This window comes from Arvicanthis niloticus, chromosome 20 (genome assembly GCF_011762505.2).
Source record: "Arvicanthis niloticus isolate mArvNil1 chromosome 20, mArvNil1.pat.X, whole genome shotgun sequence".
In the NCBI taxonomy this organism is placed as follows: domain Eukaryota; kingdom Metazoa; phylum Chordata; class Mammalia; order Rodentia; family Muridae; genus Arvicanthis; species Arvicanthis niloticus.
Genome location: NC_047677.1, coordinates 27,036,662 through 27,064,317, shown reverse-complemented (window position 1 = coordinate 27,064,317; position 27,656 = coordinate 27,036,662). Strand labels below are relative to the sequence as shown.

Here is a 27,656-nt window from a genome sequence, read left to right as displayed (position 1 = left end):
AGCCCAAGTAGGAAGTCAATCCTTTTTTAGCAAAAGCTGCTTCTAAGTGCCTGTCACATGGGAGCTTGGCAGCTTATCTAAGTGGACCTAGTAGAAAGATACTTCTAGAAATTGATGGCTGAGGCCCTGTTCTAAAAGGTTCCTCACAATAATCCTGTCTTAATTAGGGTTTTATTGCTGTGAGGAGACACCAGGACCATTGATGTGCTTATGAAAAGATAAAAAGATAGGGAATATGTTCTGTGGGTGTGTGGTGAGGTATGGGGGAAGGGGATGTCTCATCGGGCCCATGCCGAGGTATCTCTTCCCCCGAGGGACCAGCCACATGACAGTATAGTATAGAATAGAATTTATTCAGGGCATGGGGAGGGGAGTTAAGAGGGTAGTAGAGGCAGAGAGAGGCAGAGATAGATAGATAGATAGATAGATAGATAGATAGATAGATAGATGATAGAAGAGAAGTAGAGACCCACCATGAACATGGGAAGGGATGGGGAAAGGGGTGAGGGAACAGAGGGGAAGCAAGAAGGCAAGAGAGCAGATCAAGAGAGCAAGAGATCAAGAGAGCAAGAGAGAGAGAGAGAGGAGGGGCAAGCAGCCCCTTTTATAGTGGGCCAGGCCTACCTGGCTGTTGTTGTGGGGAGGAGCATACCTGGCTGTTGCCTGGTAACTGTGGGGGTGGAGTTTAGACAGAACGCTAACAACTAAGGCAACTCTAATAAAGGGAAACCATTTAATTGGGGCTGGCTTACAGTCTCAGAGGTTTAGTCCATTATCAGACTGGGAAGCATGGTAGCGTGCAGGCAGGCATGGTGCTGGAAAAGGATCCACAGGAACAGGAAGAGACACTGGGACTAGCTTGAGCATCTGGGACCTCAAAGTCTGTCCCCAGCAACATACTTCCTCCAATATGGCTCCTAGGGGCCATTTTCATTCAAACCACCACAGATCCACTTCACAGATAAAGAAATTGAGCCACAGCTTCTTGGTGACTAAGGTCATCAAGCTGGGGGGTGGGGGGGGGCAAACAGGAAAGACAGAACCTGATCCTAACATCCACCTGGCGGAAGAGGGCCAAATCCAGACACTAATCTGCTTTCTCTATTCCTGACGGTAATCACGCTGGACAGATTGGTTGGGTCTTGTAACCTTGACTGTCACAGCACTCCCACTTTAGAGATGGGGCTCAGACCTGCTAAACCATCCCACCTCCCTTCCTGCCACTGGAGACCAAAGCTCTTGTCTCAGCTTCTCTAGAGGGGATTGAGCTGGGGCGTTGCTAAGGACCCATCTCCATGGTGGACTTCATGACTCCTTTGTTCTTCTGCCTGGGACTTGAGGGGTCTGCCCAGTGGCTGGTGTCCCTGAGGAGGGTCTCCCTGTAATGCACGGTCTCACAGCTTGCTAAGTGCTGCAGCCCAGCCTCGGAGGACAGCTGGGGACTCCAGGCCCAGCGAGAGGCTGGCTACTTTGGTCCCTGCATCTTCTTCCACACCTGCCTGCAAGCCTGAACCTTTCTTTGCATCCTCTTGAAGCACAGAGTGGCTGACTCGCTCTCCAGTGACTGCTGGAGTGACAAGCAGCTCAGAGGTAGGAGCTGTGGAGCTGCCGACCATGTCAATGCTGGCACAACTGACAAACCGCAGCAGGCTCACTACAGATGACAAGCCCAGGATGGCAGCCAGGAGCTCCGGGATGAAGCTCAAGAAGGATTTATGCTCCCTGCATCTGAACGAGAGGCAGAGACAGACAGAGGGTGGAGAGGAGATGAAGTGGTCTGGGCCTTAGGATGAGGACACCAAGTGTGTCTGTGTCAAATGTAGTTCCCTGGGCCAGAGCATGTCGCTTATATCATTAATAATGGAAAAGCCCTTGTCACTCTGGCTTGTACTTCCTCTCAGATCTGGGGACCTCCCTGAACCCTGCTGTTCCTCTGATTCTAATTCAAAAGCTACCTCCTGCTGTGTTCCTTGGTGCCCCCTCCAAACTCTTATATAACATTTCATTGGTGTTTTAAAGGTTTTTTTTAAAGTGTGTGTGTGTGTTTGCACACTTGCATACTTTTGGAGGCTAAAAGATGGACTCAGATCTCCTGGAGCTGAGATTACTAGCAATTATGAGCAGGTGCTGGGACCCAAACTTGGGTCTCCTGGAAAGGCAGCAAGTGCCCTTAACCACTGAGCCATACTTCTAGCTTCCTGTTTTCATTTTGCAGCAAGGTCTCAGGTAGCTTAGACTAACCCAAACTCATATGTAACCAGGGCTGACCTGATTCCTAATCGCCTCACTGTTGTCTTCTAAGTGTTGGGGTTATAGACATGTACCACTGCCCCCTGTTTCTTTTTACTAAAATAATAATAATTTTGCATGTGTAGATGTTTTGCATACATGTATATTTGTGTACTATTTATGTACCTAGTGCCTGCAGAGACCAGAGAACAGTATCTGATACCCTGGAATCAGATGGTTGGTAGCCATCATGTTGGTGCTAGGAATCGAACCTGGGTCCTCTGCAAGAGCAGCCAGTGCCCTTTACCTTAATCTCTGAGCCATCTCGCCAGGCTCTCAGTTTACTTTTTGAGATAAGGCTTCAGCATAGGGATGTACAACCCCTCCCGCTCTGGCTTCTGCTAGACATTCAGCTTCTACTTCACATCATGGCACATAAAATGCTATGGGCCTAGCGAGGCATTCTGGGGCAGCTTCTATCTCCTTCGGCTGAAGGATGTATGAGATGAGGCTCTAGAACCCTCCCATGAAGCCAAAGCAAAATTCTCCAAGGATTCAGGTGTGGTGGGCCACCTGAATATGCTGAATAACCCCAGAAGTTGGGAGGTTCTGGTGGGGGCTAGGGATGGAGTTCCGCTGGCAGTGCCCGCCTGACGTGCAGGAAATCCCTCAGGTTATCCCCAGCACTGCATAACTAACTCAGGGGTGGTGGCATACATCTGTAACTTTAGCATTTGTGAGGTAGAGGCAGGAGGATCAGAAGTTTAAGGTCATCCTTGGTAAGTCTACTGGAGGCCACATGGGACCCTATCTGTCACAAAAGAACGGAGTGTCTGAGGCAGGTGGACTAGGAATTTGAAGCCAGCCTGGGATACATACTGAACAAAAACCTGAGAGATCCGTTTGAATCTCTCTTGGTCCACTAGTGTATGGAAGGGGTTGCAAAGTCTTGTGCTCTAGGTGGGGGCTGTAGCCAAAGATGTGCCAAAACTTGCTGAGAAAGACTGCAATCAGGATAAATGCCCTGCCCTCCCGGATGCTCCTTCCTGGGCTCTGTCTACTGATGGGAGGCTTGGGTAATCAATCACTGCAGTACCCAAGTGGGCAGAATTTACAGACATCACTGCCCTGAAGCCAGCTTGACTTCCTCTTGCTGGTCATTAGCACTATTGACCCAGTTGTGAATCCAGAGGGATCGGCTGAGAGGCAAAGTGATAAATGCCATCTTTCTGAGTAATGTTCTTCATCTGTGTGACCCCATAGCCCAAAAGGATGCTGAGAGGAGGAGGAAGAGGAGGAGAAGGAAGAGGAGGAAGAGGAAGAGGGGGAGGAAGAGGAAGAGAGGAAGGAAGAGGAGAGAGAAGAAAGAAGAGGAGGAGGTAGAGGAGGAGGAGGAAGAGAAGAAAGAGGAGGAAGAGGTAGAGAAGGAAGAAGAGGAAAGAGAAGGAAGAGGAGGAGGAGGAAGAAGAGGAAGAGGGGAGGAAGAGGAGAGAGGAGAAGGAAGAGGAAGAAGAGGAGGAGGAGGAAGAGGAAGAGGGGGAGGAAGAGGAAGAGAGGAAGGAAGAGGAGAGAGAAGAAAGAAGAGGAGGAGGTAGAGGAGGAGGAGGAAGAAGAGGAGAGAAGAAAGGAGGAAGAGGTAGAGAAGGAAGAAGAGGAAAGAGAAGGAAGAGGAGGAGGAGGAAGAAGAGGAAGAAGAGGAAGAGGGGAGGAAGAGGAGAGAGGAGAAGGAAGAGGAAGAAGAGGAGGAGGAGGAGGAAGAGAAAGAGGAAGAAGAGGAAGAGGAGAAGACTGGGCTCTTAAGTGTGGAAGGGTGGCAAAATCCCAGCATGGAGTTAATTAGCAGAGGTTAGTGTATCTGGAATGACTAGATTCTTGGGAATCCAGGCTGGCTGGAAGCAGGGCCTGGCTTCATATCTAAGCCTCATAGCAACTCTTGGTGCCTAGAAACGAAACCAAGTAAGATGAAGGATGCCACATAGAGTCCAGCTTCCCATCCCACTCAAAATGTCATAGACAAGCACATAAAATCTGCGGATCCAGCTGGGAGGTGGGGTTGGGGTGGGGGGAGGGGGTGATGCCTACAACAGGGCTGCATCAGGGACACACTCAGTTCCTCAGACTGTGCTGGTGGCTGACTGGAAGCCAGGTTGGGGAGCAACCAGGCCTCTCCTATCTCCCCAACACCAACAGAAAGGCAAGAAGCCAACAGAAACAGAACAGCCCCCTGCCTTCAGGGAGAAGCTCAAGGCTGGTTTCAGACAATCCCTCATGTTGGGTTCCAGCCTTTGGGGAGGCTATGTATGATGAGGGGTCCTAAAACCACTACTGAAGAGATGGGGCCTGAGATCCCAGTCAGCTTCATACAAGGCTACATAGTGAATTTGGCCAATACAGTCTTCACAAGCTGGCCTTAAAAACCAGATCGTCTTGCTTCTACCTTGCCCAGGGCACATGTATACCACCAGGCTTGTGGTGTGTGTGTCTTCATATATATGGTGTGCACGTGCATATGCATGTAGAGGCCAGAGGCCAGCATCAGGTGTCTTGTTCTATGGCTCTTTCTCACTGAACCTGAAGGTCACCCATTTAGTTAGTCAGGCTGGCCAGTGGGCCTCAGGGTGCCTGTCTCTGCTTCCTTAGAGCTCAGGTTATAGGTGTGCAACAGCATCTGTGGGCTAACGCTGGCAGTCAGCTTGACACACCTGGAAAGGAGGAACCTCACTTGAGGACTTGCCTCCATTAGACTGGCCCGTGGGCATGTCTGTGGAGCATCTTCTTGATTGACAATTGGTGAAGGAGGGCTCAGCCCACTGTGAGAGGTACCATTCCTTAAGCAGGAGAGTGCCGGTTGTTTTCTCCATGCTTTCGGCTTCAGGGTCCTCCCTTGAGCCCTGCCTTGGCTTGTTTTCATGATGAAGTATAACCTGTAAGCTAAAACAAACCCTTTCCTCCCTAGATTGCATTTGGTTATGGTGTTTTATCACAATGGAAAGCAAACTAGAACAACCATGCCTGGCTTTTTTTTTTTTTTTTTTTTTTTTTTTTTTTTTTTTATGGGTGCTGGGGATCTTAACTGAGGTTCTCACGCTTGCAAACACTTTCTTGACTCAGCCGTTTCCCCAGCCTCTGTGTGTACTTAGGGTCTCAGATAGCTCATGCTTGCCTCAGGCTTACTAGGTAGCTGAGGATGACCTTTAACTCCCTAACACTTCTCTCTCTCAAAGGCTGGGATGACAGAATGTACCACATGCCGCAGTGCCTGGTTTTTAAACTCTCTGAGATGGTCTTGTGGTGCGCCCACAGGTACATTAAGAGGACCATGACTGCTTTCATGGGAGGAGGGAGTTACTGAGGAGCACATGGAGAGGATGGGAAGGAAGTCTGCAGTTTCTTTCCTTTTCTTTTTTTCTCTTCTTTTCTCTTTCTTTTCTTTTTCTTTCTTTCTTTCTTTTTCTTTTTTCTTTCTTTCTTTCTTTCTTTTTTTTTTTTTTTTTTTTTTTGAGACAGCGTTTTTCTTTATAGCCTTGGCTTTCCTAAAACTCACTCTATAGACCAGGCTGCCCTTGAACTCAGAGATCCACCTGCCTTTGCCTCCCCAGTGCTGGGATTAAAGGTATGCGCCACCATGCCCAGCTGCCTGCAGTTTCTTAAGGATCCAGAAGAAACCTAGAACAATCTCCTACCTACACACAGATGCAACCCTGTCAGAAGTGTGAGCTACAAGAGAAGAGAATAAAGAAATCCTCCTACCACAGGCTGACAGGGAAGACGGCCGGCTGAGTGGGCAGAAAGGAGGCCATTCACTAGTCACACAGACTTTCCTTAAAGTCTCTGTACCCAGATCTGACATGCAATGAAGTCTGACTGCAACAGTTCTCTTTAGAAATAACCATCTGCCTCTGGAGACAGAAGAATGATGCACTCAAACCATCGGCCCACAGCTAGCGGCTCGTCACCACCCCTGCCCTGGCCCGCTCTCCGTTCCTCTGGTCAGCCCCAAACCACCAAGGGCTCCAGCTTGGCTACTCAGAGAGCAAGACAATTTCTCTGTCTCTCAAGTGTCTGCCTCTCCCTCCCACGGAGCTGGTGGGCGCTAATCGGAAGGCTGGGACTGCGCAATGGGCTGTCAGAAGCTCAATGCCTAGGGTGGTGTGGTGACAAGCTGCAAGGGAGAAAAGTAACCAAGGCAATGAGTTTGGAGCACTGGAGGGCCAGCACAGCATCATACCTGTGGTCCAGGACATGGTTCCGTTGAGTAAGATACATGTCACAGAGCTCAACTCAGCTGCCCCCCTGCAGAATGTCACCTCCCATGACCAGGCTTAGTGGTTTTAGTCCTGAACTACACACTTCTCCATAGGTTTGGGGCGGGGGTTAGTTATAGCTTTTCCAGAGACTGAAATGGGGTTTCATCTGGGTTTGCATGTGTTTCCAAGTAGAAAAGACCCTGTTCCTGAGGCAGAAGTGTGCTTATTTGATAGAAGGTATGGCCTGGCTCAGTTGCAGACTTGCCTGCACACTGGAATTATCTGGAGCACTGTTTATTTCCTCCTGTGTATGATGGGGGGGGAGGTGCTCGTGAACAGGCCTCTGTGATTCTCCTGTCTCTGTCTCCCATCCCTTTGAGATGTGCTGGGATTACAGATGTGCCACACAACTGCCTCTGGCTTTATGTGGGTTCTCAGGGTTGGGATTCAGGTCCTCGCACTTGCTCAGCAAGTGCCTTATCCACTGAGCCGCCTCCTGAACCTCATTTGGGGAGTTAAAAAACGTCCCGAATCATGATTCTACCACAGGAGAGTCGTTTAACGGGCATCGAATATGACCCCGATTTGATGTGTTTAAACGGGCACTGGATGACTTGAATGTACAGCCAATGTGGGCACCGTCTCCTCTCTCCGGGAGGATTCATTAGAAGCCGGTGGAGATGCTCACGGGTGTATCATATCCATCCTGGGATGCTGCCCTGCTGCTCCTGTGTGAGACTGAGTAAACAGGAGAGCACAGGAGCTGGCAGGATGTGCCTCCAGAGTCTGCCTTACATATTCTCTCTGCCTTACATATTCTCTCTACCTCAGTGGGGCTCCCTTTCAGCCATGGTACTGTGCTTGGACCTCAGCTTTCCTGGGGCTCTCTGTTCTTTAAAAAAAAAAGAAAAGAAAAATCCCCTATTCCTGTACAAAGTACTGGCAGGAGTGACCCAAAGGAGCTTGGGTCAGAATCCTTGCTCTGTCCAGATGGTATGACAATCGTTTTGTTCTGAGAGGTTACAGAGGAGAGTGAACGAGAGCATTCTTGAAAAGCCCTCAGCAAACATTTGGGCATGCAGTAGACAATACCAGCTACTTAAGGAAGCCATGATGCCAGGAGCCCCAAATGAGATGTTTTTGTGTCTCAGCTCAGTGCCTGGCACAGAGTTAATGTACCCTGGCTAGACCCCCATGTCTGTGACTCCAACAATCTGCTTCTGCCCTAGGTAGGTATCCTTGCAAGGCTGGGCTTATAGACCTAGACCACTGAACAACCCCCTTCAGCACTCTAGGCGGAGCCAAGAGTGGGAGGTGTTGGGAGACCACTGTGAAAGTGGAGCCTCAGGAATTCACTATATAACTAAAAATGACCTTGACGTCCTGACCCTTCTGCTGCCATTTCCCAAGTTCCAGAACTACAGGTAGTCACAATACCTAGATAGCAGGGTGCCAAGGATCAAACCCAGGGTCTGCACACACCTGGCAAAGGCTCTACCAACTGAGCAAACTACAGTCCTGGCCCCTGCAAGCCTTCAGTTACATTTTAAACAAGTGTCAAAGAACTTCTTGCAATATGCCCATGTACGACCAGCAAAGTGCCCTGACAGTATCCTGGATAACTGGAGGTTCTTATCAAGGTTTCACCGCACAGTGGCCTGCACAGAGAATGCCATTGGGCAGAGACTAAGTGCATGAAAGGTATTTTGTCTAGACATGGCCTTGCTAGTCCCTTGTGGTTGCACCTATGCAGGGTCAGGGCTGCAAACACAATTTTCCCTCCACTTGGGCTTCAGGGCCAGCACATCTTTGCATTACTGTTGTTGAATCCCATTTGTTGACACCATAGCTGTGGCCAGAGGGTGCTTCCTTACACTGTCTGTCCAATGACTACTTGCTGGCAAAATAGATGCCTGTACCAACCACTGACAAAATACAAAGCTCTGCAGGTACCAGGCAAATGAGTGAGGTGTAGCCAGCATTTGCTTTTCTTGTGGGTTCTTCTCTCTTCTACCCTTCTCTGCCCTTTTAACCCCCTAACACTAGATAAGAGAGAATAAAAGATAGAAAGGAACGGGGGAGACATTTTATTAGACTACTTCCAGATGAGGAAGAGCATCAAGTTCCTTGGGGCAAGTTTGATCTTCACCATCAGGATATCTAATTTCTTCTTCTATTTCTTCTTTGCACACGACGACTACTTAACAAACCACAGGCAACTTAACCAACCACAGCCAACAACAACCAACAGCAAACAACTAACAACCAACTGCCCACCATGCCTCTCAAGGCTCTAGAGTTTATAGACCCTCTGAAAAGTCCCCAGAATTCCAAAAGTCACACAATCGCAGAAACTACCTGTTGCTGGCAAAAATCACGCCCCTGCTAAAGCATGAGGCAAATCACAGTCTGCTGCTGTGGACAGTCTGAAGCAGCCCCATATCCGATACCTGGGATTAAAACAAAGACATATTCTTATACTATCTCTGTGGTTTTTAAAGAAACCAAAATTGCAAAATTGTCACTACAGTGAAGTGTGCCCGCCATACATGCAGGCACACACCTTTTACCCATGGGCTATCTCACCTGCCCATGCTCAACCTTCTCTTCTCTGTGATTTCTGGGGATTGAACTCAGGTCCTCATGCTTGACTGAGCCATCTCCTTGGCTTTCAATCCCTTCTGTATATGTGGTAAGGAAAGGGAGTGAGGGATGAAGAAGGGAACCTCATGCCAATAGACTGTTAGGTATCTACAGTTGACTGCCATTCTGTATGCCCTGTATTGGCTCTAATCTTTACATGCTAGAGCAAAGTCATTGTGTGACCTTGGACAACTCTCCTGTCCATGTGTGGTGATCGGAATGATTACGACTCCAGTAGATTCATAGATTGAATGTTTGACTCTCAGTTGACGGAACCCTTTGGGAAGGATTAGTAGGTGTGGCCTTGTTGGAGGAGGTGAGTCAGTGGAGGTGGGCTTTGAGGTTTCAAAAGCCCACACCATTCCATTTAGATCTTCCTCTCTGCCTCGTGCTTGTGGATCAGAATGTAAGCTCCCAGCTACTGCTCCAGTACCATGTCTGTCTGCCTACTGCTGTGCTCTCTGTCATAGTGACCATGAACTCTAGCCCTCGGGAACTGTGGGTCCTAGTAATTTTTGCCTTGGTCCTGGTGTTTCTTCACAGCAATAGAAAAGTAACTTAGACAACACGGTTTCATTCTGCAAGTCCCTGTTTGACTCTGTTCTGCATTACAGGCCACTCTGAACAGATAACTTCTTGCCTATCAGTTAGATACAATGAATTCATTTAATCTTTTCTTTGAGTCACTGCAGGAAATGGTGACACCCACACACTGAAAAATCTACTGAAAAATCTTTCTGTAGGAAGGAAAGCCTACATTTTCTTGAACCCTGGTAGTCAGGCTTGGCAATTGATGCCACTGCAATGTCAGAATGAGTTTCTGTCTTGGGTAGTCACCCACTGCCCAAGCAAGGCCTTGCACAAAGGACTGGGCTCAACCAGTTGCCCCGTGGCCTCTTGTTCTCCACATTCATACCTGTTCTTTCCTTTTCTCGGTATCAGGGATTGAATCCAAGAGGCTTATGGTGCTTTGAATAGGAAGGGTTCCCATAGACTCACACATTTGAATGCTTGGCCCACAGTGAGTAGCACCATTAGGAGGTGTGGACTTGTTGGAATAGGTGTGGCCTTGTGGGAGGAAGTGTATCACTGTGGGGTGAGCTTTGAGGTTTCCTACATTCAGGCTCCACCCAATGTGGAATTCCAGTCTCCTTGCTGCCTTTGGATCAAGAGAAATCTTGGTTTCTCTAGCATCAAGTCTGCCTGCACAATGCCATGTTTCCCACTATGATAATGGACTAAACCTTTGAAACTGTAAGCCAGCCCCTGTTAAATATTTTCCTGTAAGAAGAGTTGCCTTGGTCATGGTGTCTTCTTCACAGCAATGATATTCTAATTAAGACAGAAGTTGGTACCAGGAGTGGGGTATTGCTGTGATAGGCCTGACCATGCTTTGGTTTGGTGTAATATGGCCTTTGGAACTGTGGATTAGAAGAAAATCAGTTGAATGATTTAAGTGGGGCTTAATGGGTTATCCTAGTAGGAAAATGGAAGGCAATGGTGCCAAGGGTGACTTGAACTGTGAGGGCCTGGCTCAAGTGGTTTCAAAGGATAATGTTTAATATGTTGCTTAGAAACTGTTCTTGTGATTATGTGGGGAAGAATGTGGCTGCATTTTGCCCTTGTCTGAAGAGTCTGCCTGAGGTTAAAGTGAAGAGATTTAGATTAATTACATTGAAAAGAAAATTCCAAAACAACCTAGCATGGACAGACTCTGGACTTATATAGGTCACTCTTATGGAGACAGTGTTTTGCAAATAGAGCAAACTGTACAAGAAAAATACAAAATATATGGTTCATAGAATTAAAGGGGCACCAGGTAGTAGAACAGAGCTAAATCCTGTGTTCAAGGAGATAAACAGATTAAAGATATTAAATAGAATTAAGGGAGTGGCGGCCTCAGGGCAAGATCCCATCCAGCTAAGCTTCCATCTTGTGAAAAGAATGTTCCCTAAGGGACATTGCCACCTATTTTAAATTTACTATGTGTTTGTTGTTACACAAGGGAGATTTCTTTCATGTTAGGCATTATTATGACCTGGTTATTGTTTTCATTTGGACATAGAAGATATGACTGTGTGTCAAGTTGACAAGGGATGGATTCTTGGTTATCAATTTGACTGTATCTAGAATGAACTGCAATAAAGTAATGGAGAGCCAACCTGTAATCTGGATCTTGAACCAGGAAGACAACATGCATTTAGTCCCTACCTTGAGGTGGGATGATACATGCTTTTGATCCAGATCAACACAAGCCTTTAATCCAGATCTTGAAGCATAGAGGCCATGCTTATGAAGATCTGTTAAAAGAAAGCTTAGGTCCAGGCATAGTGGTACACGAATTTAATCCAAGCACTCAGGAGACAGAGGCATGCAGATCTCTGAGTCCAAGGTCAGTCTACAGAGCAAGTTCCAGGATAGCCAAGCTTAGACATTGAAGGAAAACTATAGAAAACGGAAAGCTGGTAAAGATGTCATTGAACAAAGGGCGGGTGTTCTAGTCTCAGCAAGCAGCAGAATTTTAGCAGCTTCGGCCACATGGCTCTGGCTTTAGAGTCAAGAATAGAAGAAGGGTTAATGGCATCTCCCCCATAGCTAAGGAAAGTCGTGGGGGCCAGATGAGGGGCAGGTATCCCTGCATGGAGGCTCAGAGAGGACACTGCATGAAGCTGTGAGGTTGTCTTAGAGACCCTGAGATGTTAGAGATGCCAGAGGTGTGTGACACCTGCTGAGGACGGCTGCTAAGAGGAAGCAGAACCAGCCCGACAGAAGGAAGTGTGTCTCAGTCAACAAGGCTGAAAGAAGCTAGGTGGAGATGCAGAGTCTGGAGTTTGTCCAGCTGGTTTCGGTCTTGCTTCGGTCCACTTATTCCCATACATAGTTCCCTGTCCTCCATTTTGGAATGGTAATGCACGTGTTGGAAATAAGTGATCTGTCTTTTTTTTTTTATATATATAGATTACAGTTAAGTGCCTGCATGAATCTCAGAAGAAACTTCAAACTGTGGAGTTTAAAACAAGTTTGAGACTCATAGAGTGCAGATTTTTGAAGTTGGACTAAATACATTTTTGCATTATGTTATGGCTACAAGCCTTGTGGTTTGAATAGGAATGGTCCCCATAAACTCGTGTTTGAATGCTTGGCCATACGGAGTGGCCCCGTTAGGTGTGGAGGAAGTTTGTCACCATGGAGGCGGGCTTTGAGATCTCCTATGCTAAAGCCACACCAAATGTGGCACACAGTCCCCTTCTGCTACCTGTGGATCAAGGTGTAGAACTCTCAGCTCCTTCTCCAGCCCCATGCCTGCCTGGATGCTGCCATGCTTCCTGCCATGATGATAATGGACTGAACCTCTGAAACTGTAAGCCAGCCCCAATTAAATGCTTTCCTTTATAAGAGTTGCCATGGTCATGGTGTCTCCTCACAGCAAGAAAACCCTAAGACACCTTTCCAGCATGAAGACCTGAGTTCAGTCCTAGAGCTGAGCATGGTGAGACTTGCCTGTTTTTGTTACTGTTGTTTTTTAATATGTACTTTTATTTCATGTGTCTGGGTATTCCGTCCACACACATGTCTATACAACACTTGCATGCATTGTCTGTGGAGGCCAGAGGAAGGTGATTCCCCTGGAACTGGACAGTTTGTGAGCTGTCATGTGGGTGCTGGGAATCAAACCTGGGTCCTCTGGGAGAACAGCTAGTGCTCTTGACCACTGAGCCTTCTCTCTAGGGCAACCCGTCCACAGGCTTGTAATCTCAGTGCTGGGGAGGCAGAGATGACCAGTCCAACCCACTCTCAGAGAACTGAGAGACCTTGCTTCAAACAGGGTGATGTGAGTGTGGGAATGGTAAGTGATTCTGCAGGCATCCTAGTCAGGGTTACCCCTGCTGTGAGGGAACACCATGAGCAAAGCAACTCGGGGAAGGAAGGGCTTACCCTTCCACAGCACTGTTTATTGAAAGAAGTCAGGACAAGAACTCAAACAGGGCAGGATCCTGGAGGCCTGATGCAGAGGCCATGGAGGGGTGCTGCTTGCTGGCTTGCTCTCCATGGTTTGCTCAGTCTGCTTTCTTACAGAACCCAGGACCACTAGCCCAGGGATGGCACCACCCACAATGGGCAGGGCCCTCCCCCAGTGATCATTAATTAAGAAAATGCCTAATAAGCTTGACTACAGCCCAAACTTACGGAGGCATTTTCTCAATTGAGGCTCCCTCCTCTCAGGTTGACATCAAAAAACAAAAAACAAAACAAACAAACAAACAAACAAAAAAACACCAGCCCACACAGCAAGTAAAGGTACTAAATCCACACTCCAGGTCCCACAGCAAGTAAAGGTTCTGAATCCTAACTGCAGGTCCACAGATCAGGCAAGAATTCATGACATTAAGCTATAGCCATAACCCTTGTTTGTTAAATCCTGTATTTCAGGCTGGCCTGGAATTCACCACGTAGCTGAGGCTGGCCTTGAATGCCTAATCTTAGATTTGCCTCCCAAGTGCTGGAATCACAGGCATGCTATCATGCCTGGCTTTTTTTTTTTTTTTTTTTTTAAAGATTTATTTATTTATTTTATGTATATGAGTACACTGTAGCTGTCTTTAGATGCACCAGAAAAGAGCATTGAATCCTGTTACAGACGGTTGTAAGCTACCATGTGGTTGCTGAGAATTGAACTCAGTTCCTGTAGAAGAAGAGTCAGTGCCCATAACCACTGAGCCATCTCTCCAGCTTCATGCCTGGCTTTTTATCAAGTCTTTAACAAGAATGGGTTTTCCCATGATCCTTTGCTCTCTGGAACAGTGTGGGTGCAAAACAACACCAGAATTGAGGGTTATAGAAAGCCAAATTCTTTTTTAACTGGGAGTCCCCTGCTTAGCAAAATGAAGTCATTGAAATATGTGATTTTTCTCCTCACTCCCACATACTCCAGCCCTGAACTGCCAGGCAGCAGTGAGTACTGGCAAGTGAAAATATAATGCTACCATGTTCCCTCTGATTCACAGCTGTGCTCCCTCCAAATCATAACCCACAGGTAGACTCCTGAGGTAGGAAGAGGACAACTTCCTGGGCTTGGCATCCTGTCATGAACCCACATCACTACTCAGAGTCAGTCTAAAACACTTCACCCCTCAGAAGCCCTCTCTGGAGCATTCTGGGAGTCCCTTCCCCAAAAGTACATGCATAGCCATCGGCCTTTCTAAAGACTTCTCTATACCCAGGCCCCAGCATATCTGCCCTCCCCTAGTGGCTATGTCCTTTCAAGAAGTTAGCTGGTGTGTGTCCACACTGGTACCTACAAGCCCAGAGGTCAGGATATGAAGCCTCTGCATCTCCCAAGCCGTTTTGTTCATAAATGTTCACAAGCCTCCGCTGCGAGTCAGTCCTCCCTACCTAAGCATACTCCACTCAACACTTCAGCCAGCCACCGGCCAAAACTAGTCAGAAAAAAACCCACATCAGTACTGAGCACGTGCAGATTTCTCTTGGTATCATTCCCTAAACCCTGTGACGTAGCAGCCACCTACCCCCTCAGCATCTTCTCTCACTAGGTGTTACCCTGAGAGCTGATTCTGAGTACGCTGGAGGCCGTGTGGAGGCTGTACTAAGGCTTTCCACTTTGTGCAAGGGACTTAGTCATCTTGGCAGCTTTGGTAACTTCCAGTGTCCCGGCACCCATCCCCTATGAATTTTGAGAGATGACTGTACCACTCTCTGGTTTGGAAAAGATAGAAACCATCTCAGACCCTAGAAACTTTTAGATGACTGTTGTTTGGACAAATCCTCTTTGGTTGCTTGGTTGGTTTTGGTTTTTGAGACAGGTTTTCTCTTTGTAACAGCCTTGCCTGTCCTGGATCTCACTTTGTAGTCTGGCTAGCCTTGAACTCAGAGACATCCACTTCCATCTGCCTCCTGAGTGCTAGGGTTAAAGGCATGCACTACCACACCTGAGACTGAACAAATACACACATACATACACACACACACACACACACACACACACACACACACACATTTATAATATTTATAAGCCTTAAAGCACCAGAGCTGGGCAGATATCAACCCTCTATGCTATTTCGTCTACTTCCCTGTCAATGACCCCGAGATGTCACTTGCTGTGTTTCACTTAGGCTGCTCTTAACTCCAAGAGGTGGGCTCTCATGGCTATGCTGTCACGATTCACCCACCCCATGGTGCCTTCTTCCTTCTTCCTCCTCTTTCTTGGTGGTCTCTCTCTGCCTCAGCCCCTAAGCCTGGGGACCTAAGCCCCACCTACCTCTCTTCTGCCCAGCTACAGGCTGTAGGCATCTTTATTCAACCAATACTTTTAAACTAAGGAGCAAGGTTTGCACGACAAAAACTGACATACATGAGAATTCACTCATCTTGAAGCAACTAGACCTTGGGATACAGAATTTGGCATTATAATACATGACAACAGACCAAAACTTCAACAATTACTCTTTTTGTCTAAATAAAAAAGCCTCTTTCTCTTACAAATAATAAACAGCATACAATAGGAACAGAAATAAAACAATTATGAGAATTTCTAGGTAGGAGTTATATTCATAATGTCCAGTGCATTTATATTTGGCAACTTAGATAAAGGATTCTATCATCTATTTTGGGGGTAAACAAATTACTCATAAGCCACAAACACAGACCCTGCCCCCAGAACAAACAACCATGTTTCCCGAAATCCGGAAGGCTTCCCATCTTCATGCGAGGCGCCAGGCGACAGCTGGGGAAGGGGGGAGGCAGACAACAATGTCACCTGCTCAGCTTCCTGTCCATCTGAAGCAGGCGTTCAGAATGGAGAACCTAGCCACGGGCAGAGAGGGTACTAAGACATGGAGAAGGTCTTCTAAACCAAGCACACAGGCCAGAGAGGGGTTAGAGGATGCCAGAGGGCAAGACCGGACAATACAGCTGAGACCAGGAGCTAGAGCGTGGGGACTGGTGGCCAGGAAGACGAGAGCAGAAGTCCAGCTTAGTATCTTTTGATAGTTGGTTTTTTTTTTTTTGTTTGTTTGTTTGTTTTTTTGTTTGTTTGTTTGTTTTGGTTTTTTGAGACAGGGTTTCTCTGTGTAGCCCTGGCTGTCCTGGAACTCACTCTGTAGACCAGGCTGGCCTCGAACTCAGGAATCCTCCTGCCTCTGCTTCTCAAGTGCTGGGATTAAAGGCATGCGCCACCACTGCCCGGCCTTTCGATAGTTTTTATTGCTTTTTTTTTTAAGAGTTGATTTTTTAGTATTATGTGTATGTGTACTAAGAGGCCAAAGGACAACTTTTTGGTGTTATTCGTTGGTTGGTTTGAGACAGGGTCTTTCTACATAGCCCTGGTTGTCCTGGAACTCACTATATAGAACAAACTGGCTCTGAACCTCTTGCCTCTGTCTCCTAGTTGCTGAGGTTAAAGGTGTGTGCCCACTATGTTCAACTTCAAAGAACACTTTTGTGAAGTTAGTTTTCTTCCTTTACTTTTATGTGGGACCTCAGGACTAAACTCAAGTGGTCAGGTTCTCCCCAGCTTGGGTGGCAAGCATATTACACCTTGACAGCCCTGGTATTTTATATTGCAACCATGGTAAGAAAGACAATTTTTTTTTTTTACCATGATTCCAAATACACACCTGAGTGTACAGACAGGAAAGTTGAAATTAAAAGATACAAAAGTAACAAGTTATCATGCTTTGTGTGATGTACCCTGATATTTTCTACTCTATTAAAAAAAATTGCTGCTCTCTACCCACTAATTTACCATTTTGTTCCCCAGTGGATCACAGCTTGCAGCTGAAAGACTCAGCCTGACTTGGTCTTGGGGGCATTAGAGGCACTCTGAGGCCTTCAGACCTCTGTTCTGTTAGTGTTGAGCTTTCCAGCCAGTGATCTACAGACACTACGTGCAGTGCACATGGGGTAGCAGGCCTGCTACAGATGGGGAGAGCACAGAGCAGGAGAGTCACAGACAGACCAGAGACCATCTACACAGTCACATGCTTCACAGCCATGACACCCAAGGACACTCAGCCATTGGAAAACACTGAGGACAGGTGGCACCCCATCCTGAACCACAGAAAGCTAACAGATGTGTCCCTACTCCTCTCAGTTGGCATGCCCCGCCACAGAGGGCCCAGGATGTGGCTTCTCCACGTCTTTATCCTTCCTCTCGGCCCAGAATAGCATCAAATACAGAGCAGAATCAGATGGTGGTGCTCACTAGAAGAACAGGGTAGCTGGACTGACCATGGATGCTACTGGACAGTGTTTCAGGACCCAGATAGGAGGCCTGGTTGGGGGTGTCCTCAGGACTCGGGGTGGAGGATCCCTGTAAGCATTTAAAGCTGGCTCAGAGCTCACTCTGTTTGCTGAGTAAAAGCTTTACAGGAACTCAGAAATCTCAAGGATATTTCTGAGGCAAACCTAACAACCGAAGTTTGAGCTCCAGGACCTACAGGGTGAATTATTTCTCCTTCTCCTTCTCCTTCTCCTTCTCCTTCTCCTTCTCCTCCTCCTCCTCCTCCTCCTCCTCCTCCTCCTCCTCCTCCTCCTCCTCCTCCTCCTCTCCCTTCTCCCTCCCCCTCCTCCTATCTCTCTTCTCCTTCTCCTTCCACTTCCTCTTCCTCTCCTTCTTCTTTGTTTTGTTTGTTTGTTTGTTTGTTTTGAGACAGCTTCTCTTTCTTTCTACATAGCCCTGACTGAATATCCTGGAACTCACTCTGTAGACCAGGCTGGTCTCAACTTCAGAGATCTGCCTGCTTCTGCCTCCTCAGTGCTAGAATTAAAGGCGTGCGCCATCGCTGTCAGGCAGGTGAAAGGTTTTGTTGAAAAAAGACATTTCTCATAAACATTTGTCTTTATTTCTTCCAACTCCCTTATAAAGTTCTAAGGGGGAAGTAAGTCACTTTGAAGACATCCCAAGCTCTGACTACGATTGCTCCTGTGATGTCTTAGGTTAGGGTTTTACTGCTGTGAACAGACACCATGACCAAGGCAACTCTTATAAGGACAACATTTAACTGGGGCTGGCTTACAGGTCCATTATCATCAAGGCAGGAGCACGGCAGCATCCAGGCAGCCATGGTGGAGGCAGAGCTAAGAGTTCTACATCTTCATCTGAAGGCTGCTAGCAGAATACCGGCTTCCAGGCAGCTAGGATAAGGGTCTTAAAGCCCACACCCACAGTGACACACTTCCTCCAACAGGGCCATGACTTCTAATAGTGCCACTCCCTGGACCAAGCATAAACAAACCATCACACATGAGGTCCTGTGGGAGAGAAGCGGGAGCCGGTGAAACCACACAAAACTCTTTCCCACTGCAGGACTCCTGGTCCTTGTGTTCACTTGACGACAGCCCCACTGCGGCCTGCCCTGGGGCTTGCCTGACTCCAGAAGAGCTATGGAGGCTGCCGTATGGCCTTCCCGCAGATTTGGGAAGTAGAAAAGCCACTGGGTAACAAGAATGGGTCAGGAAGACACAGAACTGGGCGACTGGTGTGACTCAGCAGGGTGTGACGGCTGCCTCTGTCCGGTCCCTCTCTTTAGATGAGAACAGTCAAGTCCCCCTGCAGTCTGATGGCCACCTGAGGTTAACTGAGCACCTCTGGGGATGATTGGCGTTCTTTGCTAGAAAGAGATAGCTCCCCGTCCACCCTTCCCTCCCTGGCATCTCGGTGTCCTATCCCTCAGTACAGGCCTCTGACCAGAGCTTAAACTGACTGGAAAACAGCCTCCGCATGGAGGTCTCTTTAACCTGGCCAAGTGTCCATGAGGAACTTTCCATTAGCAAAGGCTAAATGGAAGAGGGACATTGTCAACCCTGAGGGAGCAGAAGCATGAAAGAATCTAGACCCCCAGTACTGCCTTTGTGAGCCACTTTATGGGCTTCAGGCAGCATAGGTACTCAGTCTGCACCTCAGTCTGGAAGAGAGACTTTTCTTTTCATCTCGGATCACCTACTGGGGTGGCTACTGACCACATAGCACTTTCCACTCAGAGAGCTGCCTGGCGCTTGTCCTACCCACCTGCCCAGCTCTGGACCTGCCACTGAACCCAGGAGCCCTTGCCTGACGGCTCGCTCACTTGGATCGGCTGCAAGAATGAGCAGAGGTATGGGAGTGAGCAAGGAAGTAAAGGGCAGAGAGAAGAGGACATAGAGGAGGCAGAGCAGCCAATGAGACAGAAAGCTGAGCACAGCTGAGGTGACTGCGGTGGTGCAGAAGGGAGACCTCGCAGTGAGAGGGTACCCTAGGGACACTGTTTCTGCTTAGAGATCGTATACAGGACCAAGTGACTAGTAAGTCAACTCAGGCCAGGCTGCTCAGGGACCCCCGGCCTTAAGAGGCCATGGCCAAAGGCTTCACTGAGGCAGGGGGGAAGACGGATGGTGACTGGGATGGTGATGGTGATGGGGAGGACAGGAGGGATGGGGATGGGGGGATGGGATGGGGAGGCCCTCACTATAGACACAGGGTTAAAGTTCATTTTTTTTGTTTTTTTAATAGTTTTTTAAATTATTTTTTATTTATATGAGTATACACACTATAGCTATCTTCAGACACACCAGAAGAGGGCATCAGATCTCATCACAGATGGTTGTGAGCTACCATGTGGTTGCTGGGAATTGAACTCAGGACCTTTGGAAGAGTAGTCAGTGCCCTTAACCGCTAAGCCATCTCTCCAGCCCAGGGTTAAAGTTCATAATCATGCATTTATCTTCTACAGTCTCTCCGTGCAACCTGATGCCCTTTAAAATGCCCTGAAGCTCATATTACTCACGGCTCAAACAACAGATCCAGGGGCCAGTGAGATGGTTCAGCCAGTAAAGGCACTTGCTGCCAAGCCTGATGACCTGGGTTCAATCCCCACTATGCATGTGGAAGGAGAGGACCGGAGAACACTGATTTCCACAGGCTGCCCTGTGACCTCCACATACGCTTTGCACAAACACAAACGCACACACACAATAAATAAATGTAATTTTAAAATTAACAGTAACTAACGAAACAACAGACCTAAAACTGAAAAGGACAAAGTGATCTTGCCTCCTCCTTACCCTGTCCAGGTTGAGTCTTGCGCACAGCATCCTGGGTATTCAGACACTCGATACCACACAAGGCAAGCACTGAGCCCAAGGCATTCCCCAGCTGCAGCCCAAAACACTCAAAAGCCCAGTCAGTGCCTTTAATCAAGTGGCATAAAGACACTAAGGGAAAAATAAAAGCACAGCTGGAGGAGATCAGAGGTTTATGATGAGAGGCAGAGTGAGAGGCCGAGGCGGGAACCCGAAAGCTAAGAGCCAAGGAGATACAGAGATACAGAGATCCGTGAGCACCTGACCTCTCTGGGGACATCAGGCTCTGAGCTAGAGAGGATGTTCAGTTTTGTGAGGCCCTGTTGTGACAGGGTTGAGAAGACGGAGGGCATACTTCAAACCTTGGCAGAGCCCAGCCTGGTGCCCCCCCCTCCCCCCCCCCCCCCCCCCCCCGCTGTTGACAGGAGGTGCCTGCCTGATGCTTCCTCCTGGTGGGGTTTGAGCATGCCTAGCTTGTGGGCCCTGCTTAGCACTAGGAAGTTACTTACTGTGAAGATAGAAGCCTGGAGCCCAGGCTAGTGGTGGATGGCTAGCACCTGGCAGCGGGCAGGGCTGTTCAGTGGTTATCTACCCAAGCTCACTGCCTGCTCAGGTGTCTTGGCCCAGCAAACTTGAGCCTCCCTTGAGCCCACAAAAAAAAAAAAAAAACAAACTCCAGCTGACTACACTCTTCAGAGCCTAGGGTGGTGGTAGTCACACAAGCATACTCACCCACTATCTCGTTCTCCTCCAGATTGATAGTCTCCAGTGCAGGCAAGGTAGTCAGCTGCTCTGGGAAGTCTTGAAACTGGTTCCGGGACAGGTCGATGGCCCTGAGGTGCTGCAGGCTGCTGACCTCGTTGGGGAGGCGATAGAGGTAGTTGCCCTCCAGGCGTAGCTCTGCCAGAGGATTGAAGAAGGGACAGTTAGGAGGAAAGGAAGGCCTTCCCAGAGGCCACCAGGCCTGTTTCTGGTACCCTGGCCAGGAGGACAGGACACTGAGAAAGATCCAGCCTCACAGAAAGGTCCCAAATGGATGGCTCCAGGTCCATTTGCACCCACCACTGCCCAGGGCTGCTTCTGCCATTATTCCAGCAGAGGTACTACACTTTGGCTGTGTAGGAGGGTCTCCTAACAGAAGCTGCAGCCCAAAGATACAAGTGTGATGGCTCCCTCAGACGGGCCTTGTGAATGTGTCAGGATATGCCCAAGCGTCACGAGGACTTCTGGTGGAAGCCCGGTTCTGTCATGTGTCCTTATTCTCCACACGACTACTACCAAGCAGATGTGAACAGTTTCTTCCCCTGAAGTGGTCACTGTGAAGCTCATCAGTGGTCTTTGCAAGGGACCCTCATGAGCAGGCCCAGACAGCACTGAGACAGGGACCAGGCCAGAGGCTGAGAGACAGGGACCAGGCCAGAGGCTGAGATCATGATCAGAGCAGAAGCTGAGGCTGAAAAAGCTTCACGGAAAACTCTCCTGGGCCAGGTGTCATGGTACACCTTTAATCCCACCACTTAGGAGACAGAGGCAAGTGGATCTCTGTGAGTTCAAGGCTAGCCTGGTCTACAGAGTGAGTTCCAGGACAGCCAGAACTACCTAGAGAGACCCAACAATCAATAACAACAATAACAACAACAACCAAAAAGAAAGAAAGAAAAGAAGCAAGCTCCCACTGTCTGTCTGTTTTCGAGAACTCCCCTGCTGTTCCACGGCACACTTGAGATATTTTCCTGCCTTTTAGTTCTTTAAGTCACAGAAAAACAAACCCCATGAAGATCCTGAGTCAGTGACAGGAACATAAAGCAAGGAAACAATGACCACGGACAACAGGAAGCAGCTTCATGCGCGGGGAGGCTACTAATGAATTGTCGGGGATGCTTTGCAAAATATCCCCTTGCATGTTCTACAGGTCGACTAACCCGAGAGGCTCCTATTTTGGGATGACTTTCTTACTAGCTCTGTTCATGTCATATGTGTCTCTGTCTTTCTTTCTATTCCATGAAAACCAATAAAAGTGTAAGGCGAATGTAACTATGTGACCATAGTATCACCGTTGGAAAGACAGTTAAATAAAAGAATGCAGTACAAAAGGAAGGACGAGGCTCTCATAGAGGAAGAGGCAAAACAAACAAACAAAACAAAAACCAAGCTAGGAGGAACAGGGCAGGGAACACACTGCAGGGCTACGGTGGGACATCATGAGACCATGCTCAAGTGCAACCCCCATCCTGGCTCCTCCAGCTGACTCAGGCATTATGTCCATTTAGATCCCAGTTTCCTTATCTGACAGAGGCTGGTAGATGCCTGCCTTGTGGGGATGTGGAGAGCTATGGACAGTTCACACAGAGAAAACACCAGGAGACGGAGGGAGTAGGGTCTCTGTTTCTGGAGTGGGGACAGGCCACTCCGGGAGCAAGACCACAAGGCCATCCACACATGACCTTACAGTAGGCTATTTGTGTATGATACGACTGTCTCAACTCTGTCTGGCCCAAAGGAAATGGAGACCTTGAAATGTCACACCAAGTCCCTCAGTTCTTCTACCCAGAGCCGAGTTTGTGGATGTGTGACCGACACAGCTGCATAGGGTCCCATTCCTTTGGAGTGGAATACCGATATGCTACGCTGTGTCTGTTTGGAGACTCAGCCTCATCATAGCTCCAGCTGGCCTCAAACTCAAGATCTTCCTGCTTCGGGCTCGCAGGCTCCGGGATTATAGGGGTGTCCCAGCATAGCTGTCATCTTGACAGCGTTCATCATGATACTCGCCTCTGTTTTATAAGCAGCTCTGCACTGTGATAGCTGTGCTCACATGTAGGGCTGCCTCCATCTCTGGGCTGCCTGCAGCCTCCCTTCTCTCTCCTTTGGGCCCGTGATCAGCCAGGCCTGTGCAAGGCTTTGCTCTGGACTTCTGCAGCCCTCTGTTTCCAGCAGGAAGCTGTTGAGGCCCACATTCTGCCTCAACACTTTGCCTCAACACTTTTGGGGCTAAGTGCTCTGGTCAAGAGAGAGTGTGGCTCTTGGGGCAAGAGACGCGAAGAATGGAGACAAGACAGGGTGTGATTCAGTCTCTTCTATTTTCTCAAGTCTCCCTTATTGAAGGGAATTCTGAGGTATTTATATACACAAGCAGGAGAACACAGGTGAAAACATTTTACCACGTGCACCATACAGCTGAGGTCACTAAACAGCAAAACAAGCTATGTGGGATAAACAATATATTTACCAGAGTGTGCTTCAGCTGTTATAGGCTTTTGCCAACCAAGTCTTTCATCAGGGTATATGGTTCCAGATGGCTGCAAAGTTGATCTAGCCGCTTTCTACTAAAGTCGGCTCCCAACAGGAAGCATCAGTCAGGCTTGTGTACCCTGTGTTGTCTCAGGCTGGGACACAGTGGTTGTCCCTTATCCCACCCCTGCCCAGGGACCTTGGGCTGCAGTACTGTAGTGTACCCAGTGTGCTTGGCCAGTTAGAGACTGAATCTTGGCAGAAGTGACCCTGAGCCATCTCTGCCCCAGATGTCAGGTACCAAACAGGGCTTGATGCCCGGAGTTACAAATGGAGGGATGGAGTTGTCTGTCTGCTCAAAGTTGGGGGTGAGGGGGAGCCTCTCTGTTAAGGCAGATACCTGGTCAGTGTGAACTGTGTAGTCTAGCGTCTGCTAAGAGCAGAACAGTGGCTATGAGGCCTGACCGTGCATATACTGGCACCTGGTATTGTGGGTGGTCCAGGGCAGGGAATGGCCTACTTCTGTCTTTCCTTTTTACCTGCCTGAGCCTGGCTGGAATGGGTCTCTTTGGCCCACTCACAGCACCTCTGGAAGCCAGTGACAAAGCATGACTTGTCTAAATCCAGGCTTTTGCGTGTGAGCTAACTGCCGTAATTGCACTTTAAAACGGGTTTTGTGTGACATGAAGGTGAAGTGTGTGACTCACCCTAAGTCTTTATTTTTCCTTACTTTGACGTTAACCAGCAATTGAAAGGCACCACAGCACAGCGAGCTATGTAAGTGGCAGCCAGAGAAAGCTTTCTGTTTATTTTACAGCACGTCCCTCAGAACCAGAGTCTGGCACTCCATCTCTACAGCCGGCCCAGCCCCTGAGTGCTCCGTGTTCTCAAAGGGCTCCCGTGATGCAAGACTTGGGTTAATGGCCTGAGATCTGTATAGTCCACCTTAGGGTCTGCCACAGTGAGGGTTCAGAACCTTGTTCCCTTTTGCAGGGCCTTTGTACACTGTACACACAGACACACACAGACACATGCATACATGCACACATATACCCACGTGTATATACCACACACACATACACACGTACATATGCGCACATACACACACAGAAGAGGCATCACACACCCACAGACACACACCCACACCCACAGACACATATATATACATACATACATATATATATGTATATATATATATATATATACACACACATGCACATGTGCACATCACACACAGAGGTACCACACACCCACAGATAAACATACACACACACACAACGTACATCTGCACATGCACACACAGAGAGGTACCACACACCCACAGATACTCTCTCTCTCTCACACACACACATACACATACACACATGTGCATGCACACACACATACATGTGTACACGCATACACACAGAGGCCCCCCACACACGGATACACACACACATACATACACACATGCCACATCCACTAGCTACACTGTAAGTCCTCTGCTCTGTTATACTAAGGCAGGAACTTCACGTGATTCTTCTTTGTTTCTACACCCAGCCTCCTTCAGGACTCACATGATCACTCAGTAAGTACCCAATGAGTGATGGGAGAGGGTGTCACGTGGTGCCTCCCAGTGTCCTCTCTTTGGTGACATCTTGAACCCAAGGTCCAATTAGTAGATTCCAAGGCCTGCTCCATGCAACCAAGGATCCCTTCAGCAGCTGGACTCATGGATACACCATGCCTGGATCATAAAGGACTCTCTATCTAATGGGGTTTATTATCAGCCGACCAGTACCCAGGAGGCTCAGGAAGGAAGAGCACTGAATTCAGGCATCTGGAATCCCATGTCTCCCAAACGCTGCTGTCTGGATAACGGTTACCAGGTTACAGTGTTGGGGCAATGTTAGACATCTAGCCCACTGTGCCCCGGCCAAACGGCATTATCTCAGGCTGAGCAGGCTGCTGCCTTGGGGCCCTCACACTATATAGTTTGATTGACTGATTGATTCTTTCTTTCTTTCCCTTTCTTCTCCCCTTTTCCCTTTCTTTTGAGGTCATGGCATCTCCTGCAGCCAGGGCTAGCTTCAAATTCACCAGGGGGCTGAGGACGTCCTTCATCTCCTGACTCTCCTGCCTCTGCCTCCCATGTTCTAGAACTACAGGTATGTACCACCCCACCTCATGTTTATCCGGTGTCAGGGATCAAGCTGAGAGCTTTGTGCATGCTAGGCAAACGTTTTACAACTGGGCTACCTTGCACCCCACCCCACACACGTGGAGGGAGGGTCTCACTTTGTAGTCCTGCCTGTCTGGAATGTGCTAGCAAACCAGGCTGGCCTCAGACTGTGTGTGGTCCTCTAGCCCCAGCTTCCAAAGTGCTGGAGATACAGGAGGTCTTCAGTTCCTGCTTTCTACAGTGTTCTATGCTGTGTATGTGCCAGGCCTGCTGCCTCTGAGTGAAGACTTATGTCTTCACCACTACATCTAAAGTGGGACCTCCTCCCCTTCCAACAGCACCTGCCTCTGGAGAGCCACCATTTGCTAAGTGTACTTGTCTGTCAGCATTCTGTTTGCCTCCTGCCCTGAGGACATAAACTGCCCTGGGAAAGCATCCCAAATGCTCCAGTCTGCAGTGAGCACTGGATAAGGTTGGGCAGGTAAACAAATGAGCAGGGAATGGATTTGAGCATCACCCGCACAATCCTGCAGCATCCCGGCTCCGAGTACATCGTTCTTCCTTACATTGATTTGTTCTTTTCATCAAAGAGAACAAAAGAATAACTATTATTGCTTGCTATAAAAAGGACCGCCGTTCAAGTCTCACTGAATACTGCCAGATAAAGACTCCAGGCTCCAGGCAGCCAACTCAGAGGAAGGTGATGAGGTCACTGCCCAGGGGTGGCTCCCTGGAGCATCTCATTCATCCCCCGGGGAGGGTGAGCCCACCTTCTCTGGTTGCTCAGACTACTCTGTGCAGTGTGATTCTGTAAGCTCCCACTTCCCAGACACATGCTGCCCAGCTGCCTCTCTTTGGCCAGTGAAGTCAAACAGGCCATGTAGGAGCTGGCCCTGCATAGCATACACACAGCAGGGGTACTGTGACACCAGGCCATCGAAGACATTGTCACTATTAATGTGTGTATACACGTGTGCAAAGGTGCTCCAACAGAGGCCAGGGGACTACATTTGGGGTGCTGGTTCCTTTAGCTGTAGGTGCCAGTGATCAAACTCAGGTTCTCAAGCTTGTCTAAATAAATCATTCTGCTGCCCTGGGTATTTTTTTTAAATTTTAATTTCAAAAATGTTGACTTACTGTTATTATGTATGGGATATGGTGTGTGTGTGTGTGTGTGTGTTGGGCCTCTGTATTAGCACAGTGCTTCCACTTACTGGTGCATTTCAGTTGCCCCAATTTTTATTTTTTTAAAAAGTTTTTCTTTTGAGATAAGATGTTATGTAGACTAGGCTAGCCTCAAGTGAGCTAGGAAGCTGAGGGTGACCTTAAACTTCAGATATTCCTACATCTGTCTTCTGAGTGTTTGGATTACAGCGTTACCATGCCCAGATTATGCAGGGCTGGAAATCCAACCCAGGGCCACATGTTATGCCCTCAGAGAGCATTTTTGTTTTCTGAGACAAGGCTCACCATGTAACTCTGGCTATCCTGGAACTAGTTCCACAGTCCAGGCTGGCCTCAAATTCACTAAGATCTGCCTTCCTCTGCCTCCAGAGTGCTGGGATTAAAAGTGTATGCTACTATACCTAGACTGGCTTTGAATGAGTGATTGGTTTGGTTTTCTAAGACAGGGTTTCTTTGTGTAGCCCTGGCTATCCTGGAACTTGAACTGTAGACCAGGCTAGCCTAGAACTCAGAGATCCTCCTGCCTCTGACTCGAAAGTTCTGGGATTAAAGGCATTTACTACCACCACCCATAGACTGACTTTGAACCTCAGGATACCCTGCTCTAGAGCAGTGGTTCTCAACCTGTGGGTCCAATGTCTCTTTCATAGGGGTCACATATCAGATATCCTACATACCAGATATTTATAGTTCATAACAGTAGCAAAATTATAATTATGAAGTAGCAACACAAGTAACTTTATGGTTGGGGTCACCACAACATGAGGAACTATATTAAAGGACCCTCAGCACTGGGAAGGTTGAGAACCAGTGCTGGACAGCCTGCGTTTCTGAGCCCAATGGTGCCAGCCACCCGCTGCATAATGGGAAGAAGTGCAGAGGAG

At 48.3% G+C, this 27,656-nt stretch overlaps 1 protein-coding gene across 4 annotated transcripts in view; it reads right to left on the bottom strand.

Moving 5' to 3' along the window:
- Lrrc20 (leucine rich repeat containing 20) overlaps positions 1 to 27,656 on the bottom strand; it is a 100,674-nt gene that overhangs the window by 12,610 nt on the left and 60,408 nt on the right. For all 4 annotated transcript variants that reach the window (XM_034524883.2, XM_034524884.2, XM_076917180.1 and 1 more), the window contains one exon: positions 20,928 to 21,095. In XM_034524883.2, coding sequence (XP_034380774.1) covers positions 20,928 to 21,095 — 168 coding nt within the window. The remainder of the gene's footprint in view (positions 1 to 20,927; positions 21,096 to 27,656) is intronic.